Source organism: Penicillium argentinense (assembly GCF_028826775.1).
Source record: "Penicillium argentinense strain IBT 30761 chromosome Unknown utg000001l_segment0_segment0, whole genome shotgun sequence".
In the NCBI taxonomy this organism is placed as follows: domain Eukaryota; kingdom Fungi; phylum Ascomycota; class Eurotiomycetes; order Eurotiales; family Aspergillaceae; genus Penicillium; species Penicillium argentinense.
Genome location: NW_026622660.1, coordinates 1,669,067 through 1,680,967, shown reverse-complemented (window position 1 = coordinate 1,680,967; position 11,901 = coordinate 1,669,067). Strand labels below are relative to the sequence as shown.

Sequence of the window (11,901 nt, the reverse complement as noted above, 5' to 3'; positions counted from 1 at the left end):
AGGTGAATATTTTGGGGTTTGGAGGGAACACAAATCTGGAATTCGGAGACTGGAATGGTCTCCAGATCAAAGCCGACCAGCATCAGCGTCCGAGGATCGGACCATCAAGATCTGGGATGTGGACGCTGGCTAGTGTCAACTTTCCCTGAAGGGCCATACCGATGGAGTTTCGTCAATCCTCTGGATGCGGGACGGAGAGCAGCTTCTGGTCAGCCTCGTATGACGGAACAGTCAATATAATGTGGGATATAAGACCGGTCAGTCTGTGAGAACCTACTTCGAGAGGGAGTCTGAGGAGGATGAATCGTCCGAGATCCCAAACGGACAAGCTTGAGATCTGGGAGGTGAACCCCGATCATGCCGGCTGTATTCTCTTGAAACGGTTGTCTCGACATGGTAATTGAAGGTTCCACCGAGTCCTCTGACTCCAAACGACGTCCGAGACCGTATCAATTCGCGTGGTTCAAGGATTCCCAGGGCAGAAATCGAATCGCAGGTGCTTCAGCTGACAGGACCATTGTGGTCTGGGATGCAGACGCCGGAAGCTGCGCGAAATCTTTGCCTATCGATTCGCCGTGGTGCCTTCAACTCGATCCACGGTATCCTGGTCATGACGATGCGCTCTATACCAAGATCGAAATGGTCAAGCCTTATTTCGATAGCCGGGATATGACTTATACAAGTTCTCGTTTCGGCTTGGCTTCCCCAATGTGGCACCTGGCTGGATATGGCTTTTCCTCGTGATAATTTGAGGGTCACTTACCTAGGACAAAACGTTCTCTGTTTGCCTCCTGCAATCGGCCCCTGGACAATCTCAGATTCTCTCCGTACATCAGTCCAGATATTTTGAGGTATAGGGGCGGCCCACATCCGTTTGTCATGGGCAGAACATCGGGCCACATGGTGTTTCTCAAACCTCTGCCCGATTCGGAAACTGCTTTTCAGCAAATGACCGAGGATGAGGCAGAGGACACCGGCACAGAGAAGGAAAGCGACATGGATAGCGATACTTTGAATAGGATTTTCGGCTTTTGGAAGTTGGAAATGCTGATCTATCTTGAGTGATGCGTGATGTAGCGTGATGTGTGACAATGAATCAATTTCTGGCACTGAAAATAGCACCGTGTATTGTTGTCGCAATTCTAGATTGTCGGTCCAATACATTACACTAATTCCCTTTATACTGCATTTACTAGTAGGTTACTACTATATCATCGACTACGTTACAGGTATCATCTATAAAACAGTAGATAGCAAAGACAACGGAATTCCAGACTGCAGGGTTTGTATTGTACTATGTACAGGGGCAGTACATAGAGATCCTCTATGATCTAAATCCCAAGGTAACAGCAGAACTCAACATTCGATTCGTGGTATCATGAAGCGCTTGGTATATAAATATTTATGTCAAAGGGTGTTGCGTGGGTCGTGCAAAGACACGCGCTGCGGTCTTTCATCTCCCCCGGATAGAACGCAAGTATGGAACAGACCACGAGGTCCCGAAGCGAAGCGTGTGGAGGTGCTTAGGAGGAGCCGTGGAACTTGGTCTCGTAGTCGGAGATGGCCTGGACCTTGGCGGCGGAGGCGCTCTTGGGGTCGAAGCGGTAGTTGAGCCAGTCGAGAGCGAGCTTCTTGGCGAGCTCGACGCCAATGACGCGCTGGCCCATACAGAGGACCTGGGCGTCGTTGCTCAGGATGGAGCGCTCGACGGAGAAGGGGTCGTGGGCCGTGACAGCACGGATGCCGGGCACCTTGTTGGCGGCGATGGCGACGCCGAGACCGGTACCGCAGATAAAGAGGCCGCGGTCAGCCTTGCCCGCCTTGATCTGCTGGGCACCCTCGACAGCGGGGTGAGGGTAGGCGGTCTTGTCGGAGGTGGAGTTGACACCCACGTCGGAGACGGAGGCGACGAGGGGACTCTTCTCGAGGACGGCCTTGATGGCGTCCTTGTAGGGGACACCGGCCTCGTCGCAGGCCATGACGATGCGGAGGGGCTGGTCAGACATGATGGACGGATAGATCGGAATGGAAGTAAGAGCTTGGGGGTAATAGACAATGAAGAATGCTTTTTGAGTTGCTTTCCACCTGGACTCAGGGCCGTCCAGGGGCCCTTTTATACCTGGCCTTTGCTCATCGCTTCCGTGCAACGCATACCCCGGGGTGGAGCACGGGCTGATGGAACCAATCGTGGCCGTGGCATCGCGGGCTCAGGCCAGATCCACCGCAGCAGAGCAACATTGATATCGTTCGAGGTGGGGGAAGGCCAGCTGCCCCGCCATAGCGTCATGGCACTGGGAGGATGGGATGTGAGTGGGTGAGGCGGCGTGTCGTTGTCCAAAACCGGCTGGTCAACGTTCCGCGTACCGGCAAGTACCGCTCTGTACGCGGACAATACGCCCGTATTACCACTTTACGGTACATCATAGTATAGAATAGAGCCAGACAGCAACCATGGTCTTGGGTATGAATGGGAACGTGAATGTGAATTCAATTAGGGGCAGGGCAACCAGCCATCGATGTCACTGAAGTCAATGCCCCCTCTTACCTTGTACCGTAAGCCACACCCCTTCGGCGCTAATATCATCCTGGTATGTACTACACCCTCGTAAGGTTGGCGCAGTGCCTCATACTTCCCGAAGGCGCTAAGGCAACGCCCGTGCGACACGCCGAGCGCAGAGGAACGAATAGGGGGAAAGAGGGGGTCGAAATCCTAGTGTTGTTCCGGTTGCGCTTCACCTGCCTGGGGGTTTCGAGAGCAGCCTAGGCAACCAAGCCGAACGAGCCGCGTCGTCATAGCGGGCACTTATACACTATACTACGAACTAAGAAGTATACAACTTCCCAGGGTTGGCCAGGCAGAGAATCATGTCCGGCTGCAACCAAATACTGAGTATATACTCGATCAACGACCAGTTCAGTCCACTCTATCCACCCCTGGAAGTCAGCCTATTCGCACAGGATGGTTACCCTAGGGTATGGTCCATCGGCTCTGGCCATTTCACCTGCGTCTGCCCCCACCAGCCCCGCGAACTCCACTGGCTCGGGCATCCCGCTAGACAAACCTACTCCGGATTCTGCGGTCGTGTGTAGTCCGAGGGGACATTGCAGATGCATGTCGGGTGCTCCTGATGAGCTGGGTAGTAGTAGTAGGTACTGGGAGAATGTACTGGCGGCAGAAGTATAGACGTGGCCTGTGCTGGGCGATAGAGGAACACTCAGCCACGCTGACGCTATCCCAACTCGAAGGTTGAGGCACTGCATAGTTCCAGCCGTTTTCCGCGCAACCGGTTTTCCGTCGCGTCCGCTGCGCCCCTTTGGCCTCGTCCCTGGTTCTGCGACGTATCGGGCATCGCGTCGACGACCCAATCACAATCCCTGACCACATTCAATCTCCGAGTATACTTCGCTGCCCCTCGTTGCCCCTCGTTGGCATCGTCATATCCTTTGAGAAAGGACGCTGTATACTTCCGACGGTGGAGTCGCCATTCCGTTCGTCTGATTGTTCGAGTCACTGGCCTCCAACGCGCTGTGACATCATCTCATCTTTGGATTTCAGCCTGGCAAGCAGGGAATCACCTCGTAGCGCAGCCCAGGCCGGCCGCTAATGCGCGCGCGGGATGGTGCGGACGCCGCCAGCCCTTTGAAAAATATCTCAACTTTCTCCCCCTATCCGTACTCCAGGTGAAAGAAATCAGGACAGTCGGGTCTCTTCGTCCTGCCTCTCTCTCCGAATTGGGGACAGCCGCGCACCGACCCGTCACCGACTGATCGTCCGGGGAAAATCTACCCATTCAACCTCACCACAACACCACCACCCACCTCATCCCCCACCACCACCACTGCACACCACCACTGCACACCACCACACCACAATGGCGCCGACCTCCTACCCCGTCCTCCCGGAGAAGCTGCTCCTCATCTCGCTGAAGATGTACTTCACGCCGCAGCGGACCCTCGAATACGTCCGTGGACTGCTCGATCCCGCCAACGAGATTGTGCGGCCCGAGAACCGCGAGAAGCTCCTTCTCGCCCTGATCCCCGACTTCCTTACCATCTGGCCCTGCGCCGACATCATTCGGGAGTTCGAGAGCAAGCTCGCTGCCGCCGGCACGCCCACCTCCCCTCCTCCGTTCCTACTCGGCGCCCAAGACTGCATGTGGGAGGAATACGGTGCCTACACTGGCGAAGTCTCACCCGCCGCCATCCGCTCACTGGGCTGCTCGATCGTCGAACTGGGCCATGCCGAGCGCCGTGCCATCTTCGGCGAGACGGACGAGCAGACTGCGCGCAAGGCGGCTGCAACCTGTGCGCAGGGCATGGTGCCTCTCGTCTGCGTCGGCGAGGTGACGGCCCCCGGTGCTGTGGCCTCTGAAGCCGTCGGACAGGCCGTTTCCGAGTGTGCAGTTCTCGTGCGCGCCGTACTGAATGCCATCCCCGCTGAGGCGCCTGTCATCTTTGCCTACGAGCCTGTCTGGGCTATCGGGCAGCCCAAGCCTGCTGGTGTCGACCATGTCGGCGCGGTCGTGGAGGGCATCCGGGGTGTCATTGGGCCTCGCCCGGGCACAGCGCGGGTTCTCTATGGTGGTAGCGCGGGGCCTGGACTCTGGGGCGCGGGAGGGCTGGGCAAGGCCGTCGATGGGATGTTCCTAGGCCGATTTGCACACGAGATTGGAGGCGTGCGCAAGGTCGTCCACGAAGTGGAGGAGAGTCTCGGCGTCGCAGCCTAAAGAAACGACTGAATGGGGTTCGCCGACGTTCCATTGAAGATATCATGAACCAAATGTCTACTTGCAATCGCATTCGCATCGCATCTACTGATTTGAATCATGTCGGTATTGGGTTCGCATCATTACACTATACCGTTACTGTTATACGGTCCAGTACCAGCATAGAAATCAGCTCCAATTCGCACGCTGAATGGGTCTAGACAGCAGTGCCAGCACTCTCGGCACCTGCATCCGCGAAGCAATTGGATCCAATTTGTGGGTCGAGACTGTCGCCAGCAAACCCTTGCGAGCCCGACAGGTCTCGGGAAGCCTATCTGGGGGATCCCGTCGCCAATGGAGCCCTCAAGACTGCTCCACCGAAGCTATGCGGCGTATGGGGTTTTTTATGGAGAAACGACTGGAGAACAAGAGTGGATTTGATCTGTGCGATTCCTCCACATCTCCCCATCGACCCCTAGTCACGACAGCCCCGCGCTGTCACGCGGCTGATCAGAAATTTAGGTCGGAGGGTAATTCGGTCAAGCTATTTTTGAGATCGGTCTCCGATTATTTTTGTCGCTGTCTTTTTTTTTTTTTTTTTTTTGAGGTTTCTCGTCCGAGACTGCGGCCGGCGTGCCCGGTAATGTGGTTGATCGGGTCCAAACGAGGGGCAGAGGGGCGAGTCCACACGGTTGTGGGCTCGACTCCATTTCTTTTGCGCTCATTGCACTGATCGAGTAACCCGAGCTCTGCGCAGGTCTTTCTCCCTGGTTTCTACGGCATTTCCCGAGTAGGTAACAATTGGCCCTGGGAATTGCGCTTGTCGCTTACTGCCGCCTCGTTACGAGCCTCCTTTGACTGCGTCAGGCATGATGCCAGTGTGATGGAAATCCTTTTTCTGAGGTCTCTCGTAGATGATTGATATCCAGCCCTTTATCTACAATGAATGTTAAATCGATATCTCTATGCACGATACAGCACCATCACCATCCGGTACATTCAATTGACTTACGGTGGATGCGCACTAATGTAACTGCAATGATCTAACGAATTGAAAATGAAAATGTCTCGTGAATGCTGAATATTCCTTATCATATGCTATGTACAAAACCAATCTATTCCTTTTCAATCCAATTTGCAGCGCATCTTGCACACCGCTTCATTTCTTCTGCAGCTCCTCACGCAGCTCTTGCTTGACCCGGGTCACGGTTCCGATGCCGCCATAGACAACACCAGTGTACATCATCGCAACCGAGGCACCGGCATCAAGCGCCTGACGTGCCTGCTGACCATTGGTAATACCGCCAGAGGCAAAGATAACCTTGCGAGCAGGTATCTCGGTAGGGCCAGATCCCTCCTCGGGCTTCTCAGCCGCAGCCTCAGTTTGAGACGGGGGACCCTGGTCGAGCATGGCGCGGTAGCGGGCAATTAGAGGCACAGAGCGGTCAAAGAGCTGCGGACCCGAGTAGCCGCCGGTCTCCTTGAGGGTTTGCTGTTCCTTTTCCGACAGAACAAAGCCCTTAGGGCGCGGGTCGGGCCGGCGGTTGGTAGTGTTTCCGACGATGACGCCATCAACACCGGAGTTCCAGACGGCCTCGCAGATACCGGAGAGCTGCTCGTTTGAGTCTTCATCCGGGCTGACCTTGACCATAACCCGGGGCTTGGTCTTGCGCTCGACGTTCTGGGCGGCGCCCACGACGGCCGTCAGGATGGCTGTCAGTGGGGCTGCGGCCTGCAGATCGCGGAGACCGGGGGTGTTGGGGCTGGAGACGTTCACGACGAGAATGTCGGCGTACTTGGCGACGCGGTCAACACAGTAGACGTAGTCGCGCTTGATGGCGTCAATGTCGCCGTCCGGCGTGAGCTTGTTCTTGGCCACCTGCACGGCGAGCAGCTTGCCGGGGATCAGACTACCGGGAGGCACGTTGGCTTCGCCGTCCAGAACGCGCTGCTCAGAGTCATCGTGGGAGCCGAAGCCGGCGGCGTAGGCGAAGTCCCGCACACGCTGCTTCAGAACCTCGGCCATGTGGTCAGCGCCGAGGGAGTTAAGGCCATAGCGGTTGATCATGGCGTTCTGCGAAGGCAGGCGGAAAACACGTGGCTTGGGGTTTCCTTCCTGCGGCAGTGGAGTGGTGCCGCCAACCTCGACAATGCCCGAGCCAATGTCAAACAGAACATCGGGGATGTCGGCGTGCTTGTCGAGACCGGCGGAGATACCGACAGGGTTGTTGATCTTGTAGCCGAAGACCTAAAGCCGAATTATATTAGTATGCAAGCGAATTTTTTGGAGTCTTGATCAATCATACCTCAGTAGCCAAAGCTCCATCACCATCCGGGTCTCCACGTTCCCGAGGATGCAGACCAAACCGGTAGAGGGTCTTCAGCACATCAACACCAACATGGTGCGCCTCCTCAGCATCGGGGTAGATAGCCCGGATGAGGGGAACGACAGCATAGCGGTGCAGACTAGCCCGAGTATCGGTGCCATAGACATATCCGACCAACAAGACCACGGCCAATGAAGTACCATAAAGGCCCTTCTTGGACCCGCGCTTCGTCCGCTTGGGGATCTCCTTCGGCGCCTTCTTGGCAGTCTCTTTCGCAGCCTCCTTCACAGTTTCAGCAGCGGGAGCTGACTCCGAAGCATATCGCAAGGCACCAGGGACACGATCGACCCGTTTCGGCAAGAAAGCCGCCGGCCCTTGGGGCAAGCGGGATGCGGAAAAGCGAGCCCGAAGGCCAGTCCTCCCCGCGATCGAGGCGAGATTCGACGCCATCTGGGCGATAGAGTGGAGTGGTGCTTAATTGGCCTTCCTCGGCGAGTGCGCGCCGGATTGGACCTGTTGATGGGTTGTCAGTTCCCGAGGTTCTGGGTATCGTGCGGGGAGCGTGCTGCTCGAGTTTGGGATCCAATGATTGATCCATGGACTGCGACATAGCCGCATCGTTTCCGCAGGAATGGCTGCGCGGTAACCGGGGGAGGACTTACTCAATGGCTTGATCCGAGGTTCTGCAGCGCCCTTGCAGATCCGAAGATTGGACGGGATCGGGTGCTTTGCGGGCGGTGAGGGCGGAGCGATGCGTTCAGTATGGCGGGCCTTGAGCCGCAACACTATATTAGGTAATTATTGCTCTGGATGGAAAACTAAGTCAACTGATTGAATAGGCTATAAGGATCGGGCTTTTTTTTAAATTTATGTAGTGAGTACTGTTTGGTTGAAACGATATAATTCTACATGTGATGTACTATGAGCCAAGTCTGAACCAATAAAGCTGAAAATTGGGACCAGAAGAATATGTATACGAGCGTGGGATCAATAAATATCGGACGCTAAAAGAAAGAAAGGAAGGTGCGTATTTACTTGCTTGATCCAAAATCCAGGATAATATAATGGTCGATTGTTATTTTCATTGTGATATCGTGTCCGAGCTTGCATGCAAATCTCAATACCCTAACTTGAAGGTAACATCTACTCATTCGACCACTCAGGCTTCTTCTTCTCAGCAAAAGCCGTCATCCCTGAAAGCAAAATTAGAACCACTTCAAAAGTATTCGCTACGGAACGCGCGCAATGTCTGTACTCACCAATTTTCTGGTCCTTGCTGCCGAACAAGCCATGGAACAAGCGACGCTCATACTCAACACCCTCACGCAGCGACAGCTCCTGGCTCTTGTTGACAACCTCCTTACCAGCAACAACAGCGACACGGCTATATCCAGCAATAGTCTCGGCCGTCTTGAGAGCAGTCGCAAGCAGCTCGTCCTTGCCGCCGTCGACGACTTGCGCCGCAACACCCCACTCACCAGCCTCCTTACCACTGAAGTTCTTGCCAGTCAGAATAAGCTCCATCGCCTTGCTCTTTCCAATGGCCCGGGTCAGGCGCTGCGAGCCACCGGCGCCGGGGATGGTGCCCAGCTTGATTTCGGGCTGGCCGAAGGTTGCGTTCGAGGTACAGTAGAGAATATCGCACATCAGGGCGAGCTCGCATCCACCGCCGAGAGCATAGCCGGAGACGGCGGCGATGACGGGCTTGCGGATTGAGTTGGCGAGGTGGGACCAGGGGGCGATGAAGTTGTCGTTGTAGGCAGCGGCGAAGCTAAGGGGGGCCATTTCCTTGATGTCGGCTCCGGCTGGAGAGTGTTAACGTGCTTTTCTTTCTTTGAATCTGTGGGATGAGGTGCATACCGGCGAAGGCTTTCTCGCTTCCGGTGATGATAATCGCGCCGATATCCTTGTCATTGTCGTACTTGCTCAGTGCCTCGTTGAGCTCCTTGAACAGAGGGCTGCACAGAGCGTTCAGAGCCTTAGGGCGGTTCAGGGTAACTATACAAAATTAGCACTTTTACTATTATTACTGCACTGGAATGTCCATACTCAGGCCGACTCCGGGTTTCGGGGTCTCAGTGAGAATGTGCTCATAGCTCGGACCAGACGAGTACGGCCGTACTCGAGCCAGATAGTTGCTCAGAGGGACGGCAGTCCGGGAGGTAGCCAGACGGGCACAGCGACGGGCAAACATGGCGATTGGCGATAGCAATGGCGACGTGAATGAGATTGGCCAGCGTAGTCGGAGTCGGAAGTTGTTGTCAAGGGAGAGCTCCTATGATGTATGCAACCTCCCCGCAGCCGAGAAAGGGCCGAAGTTAACCGTCCCGAGGCCCCATGTGGCTTACTCATCACGAATATCCGCCCAAACTGCACAGCCATACTTACATAATCATAGGTCGAGGCTGTGCATATCACGTGTGGCCCGGGAATGGTGACTGCCGGGTCATCTGTAAGCTGATTGGTGGGGGCCGCAGGGGACACTTTGCTCCTGTTTTCCAGAACAAGCGACTGCATTCAGCACTGCGATCTGCGACTGCCAGCGGGTTTCACGTCTCAACTCTCGACACCTCTTCCTCCCCCTCCCTTCTCGCCGCCATGGATGTTCCCGAGCCAGAGCAGTCGCCCTTCACAGCCGTTTCGGCCCACACCTCCAAGCTGACCAGGGTAAGTTATTCCATGAGGGGTCTCGGCTGGCGCAGTTATCTCAAGGTCTATTCCTCGCATTCGGGGCGCGCCGGATTGACTCGTTGGACTGTTTCATACTGACTCGTATACAATAGCATTACCAAGCATGGCTCGATTACTCGACTCCCTACACCACCTACCGCTGGGTTGGCACAGGTGTACTTCTCCTCATCTTCTTCCTGCGTATCGTCGTCGCGCAAGGATGGTACATCGGTACGTGTTGACTCCCCCCAGTACAGTATTCATTGGACTGGGAGCAATTGTGCTCCATCATATGAAAGAAAAGACCCGCAATCGAAAACGCGAAGGCCATCAACAAGAACGCAAACTAACACCATCGCAGTGGCCTACACCCTCGGGATCTACCTCCTCAACCTCTTCCTCGCCTTCCTCACCCCGAAATTCGACCCATCCCTGACGCAGGACGAAGGCCTTGAAGATGGCGACGCCGGCTCCCCCAGCCTCCCAACCAAGCGCGACGAAGAGTTCCGCCCCTTCATCCGCCGACTGCCGGAGTTCAAATTTTGGCACTCCGCCACCCGCGCCATCACCATCGGATTCCTGTGCAGTTGGTTCGCCATCTTCGATATCCCCGTCTTCTGGCCCGTCCTGGTCGTCTACTGGATCATCCTGTTCGTCTTGACCATGCGCCGCCAGATTCAGCACATGATCAAGTACCGCTATGTGCCTTTCTCCTTTGGCAAGACCCGCTACGGCCGCTCATGAACTCGATTTCTCATCTGATCCTCTCCCCTTTTCACACATCCCGACTCTACCATCCCTGAATCCCGGAAATATTGTTTCCCTCCTTGTCATGCCCCTCCTCTTGTCTCTACGGAAGGGGAGAGAGGTGTGAATTTTAATGTGCATGTGTCTCGTACCCGTTACGGATAGATATGATTTGAGCGAAAATGTTGGAGATGGGATTGGCCCGGATGTAAGTACTCTATTGGCAGTTTCTCTTATGCATAAGGTTTCTAGCCCATTGGTCCTCTTCTGGGGATCCTCTCTTTATCTTTGGTTGTATTTGTCTTGCGCTTAGAGGGCTCGTTATCATCTTCTGCCCTGTTTTCATAAATTCTTAAACCCTTTACTTGGATTCGACTGTGGAATTTTACTAGATTCAAAATGGAATTGGTGGTATTGACTTGTGTAATGGTCAGATAGACCAGGCCTTGGTCCGGGCCGAGGCAAAAGATCGAAACTAAAGAGATAGACATCAGGGCACTACTAGCGTCCCTGAAAGATTCCCTAATTTTACCACTGCAAACTTGCAGGGCTGCTCAAAACAATATATCACATCCAAATATCAAAATATCAGACCAAAAGATCAAGAAAAAAGCACCCTCAAAGTGCTCAAATTGTGGAGAAATTGGCCATACAATCCGTTCTTGCAGGGCATAATTGGATATGTACATAATATGAAATGAACCAGATGAAGGATCAGGTGAAGATCAGGTGGAGGACAAAACAACAAGAAGACAAAGAGGGTCTTATAGCAGTAGTAGATAGAATGTAGTTGCTACAGTAGTAAGTAATGATGTTGCTGTGGTAATGTATGGTAACGATCTTGGGGTTTCTCCAAACTACAAATTACCAGCCCAGGGGCGGCTTTCTCTTCACCGTTGATTGGCCCTCCTACATTGCGTAGTCTCACATTTCGGCCAGTCGTTTCGGCGCCTTTAAATATCCTGGGAAATTATGCACTCCATTCAGGCGGGACAACGCACTTGGTCTTGATGCACGACCAGTCGTCGCAGCAAGCCTGGCCAGTGATAGAGCATTGTCCACCGTCTATCCCAAGCATCGTTAGTGAGTTTTTGAACATGGAGAGCGTATCAACGTACGAGGAATGCAGCCATTGCGCCCGACGAGAGGGGAGTCGGCTGCGGGGGAGGCGCTGACGACGGCCATGAGGGCAGCAAAGACGAGGTAAAGGTTGAACTGCATGGTGGTGATGTTCTGCTTCGACTCGCAAGTAGTGGGATGGCTGATGAGTTGAAGAAGAATGCATTTTTCGCGGAGGTTCCTGCTATTTAAGACATTTGGCGATCATCACGTGAATAGACTCAGTTGCATACTGATCTATATCGCGTTAACTTGGGGTCCATATACAAAAATTAGGTGCTCCACACAAGAATCCTTTAGAACGCGATTGTTTCCTAATTGGGTAACGAGGA

General features: G+C 54.3%; 6 protein-coding genes across 6 annotated transcripts; 2 read left to right on the top strand and 4 right to left on the bottom strand.

Annotated features, from left to right (window-relative positions):
* Positions 1 to 1,523: 1,523 nt before the first annotated feature.
* N7532_000567 (RpiB/LacA/LacB family sugar-phosphate isomerase) lies at positions 1,524 to 2,006 on the bottom strand (the record flags this gene model as incomplete). Its single annotated transcript, XM_056613071.1, has 1 exon — positions 1,524 to 2,006. One exon carries the CDS (start codon positions 2,004 to 2,006, stop codon positions 1,524 to 1,526), a length of 483 nt encoding a protein of 160 aa, XP_056480295.1.
* Positions 2,007 to 3,872: 1,866 nt separating this feature from the next.
* On the top strand, positions 3,873 to 4,727 carry N7532_000566 (triose-phosphate isomerase; the record flags this gene model as incomplete). The annotated part of the gene is made up of 1 exon (XM_056613070.1): positions 3,873 to 4,727. One exon carries the CDS (start codon positions 3,873 to 3,875, stop codon positions 4,725 to 4,727), a length of 855 nt encoding a protein of 284 aa, XP_056480294.1.
* A 1,138-nt stretch (positions 4,728 to 5,865) lies between these two features.
* N7532_000565 (dihydroorotate dehydrogenase 2) lies at positions 5,866 to 7,483 on the bottom strand (the record flags this gene model as incomplete). The annotated part of the gene is made up of 2 exons (XM_056613069.1): positions 5,866 to 6,954; positions 7,013 to 7,483. The coding sequence occupies 2 exons, from the start codon at positions 7,481 to 7,483 to the stop codon at positions 5,866 to 5,868; spliced, it is 1,560 nt and encodes a 519-aa protein (XP_056480293.1).
* Positions 7,484 to 8,176: 693 nt separating this feature from the next.
* On the bottom strand, positions 8,177 to 9,227 carry echA (enoyl-CoA hydratase echA; the record flags this gene model as incomplete). Its single annotated transcript, XM_056613068.1, has 4 exons — positions 8,177 to 8,226; positions 8,293 to 8,838; positions 8,894 to 9,031; positions 9,083 to 9,227. The coding sequence occupies 4 exons, from the start codon at positions 9,225 to 9,227 to the stop codon at positions 8,177 to 8,179; spliced, it is 879 nt and encodes a 292-aa protein (XP_056480292.1).
* Positions 9,228 to 9,631: 404 nt separating this feature from the next.
* Positions 9,632 to 10,447, top strand: N7532_000563 (Rer1 family protein; the record flags this gene model as incomplete). Its single annotated transcript, XM_056613067.1, has 3 exons — positions 9,632 to 9,700; positions 9,817 to 9,934; positions 10,065 to 10,447. 3 exons carry the CDS (start codon positions 9,632 to 9,634, stop codon positions 10,445 to 10,447), a joined length of 570 nt encoding a protein of 189 aa, XP_056480291.1.
* A 973-nt stretch (positions 10,448 to 11,420) lies between these two features.
* N7532_000562 (uncharacterized protein) lies at positions 11,421 to 11,671 on the bottom strand (the record flags this gene model as incomplete). Its single annotated transcript, XM_056613066.1, has 2 exons — positions 11,421 to 11,515; positions 11,569 to 11,671. 2 exons carry the CDS (start codon positions 11,669 to 11,671, stop codon positions 11,421 to 11,423), a joined length of 198 nt encoding a protein of 65 aa, XP_056480290.1.
* Between the last annotated feature and the right edge of the window lie 230 nt (positions 11,672 to 11,901).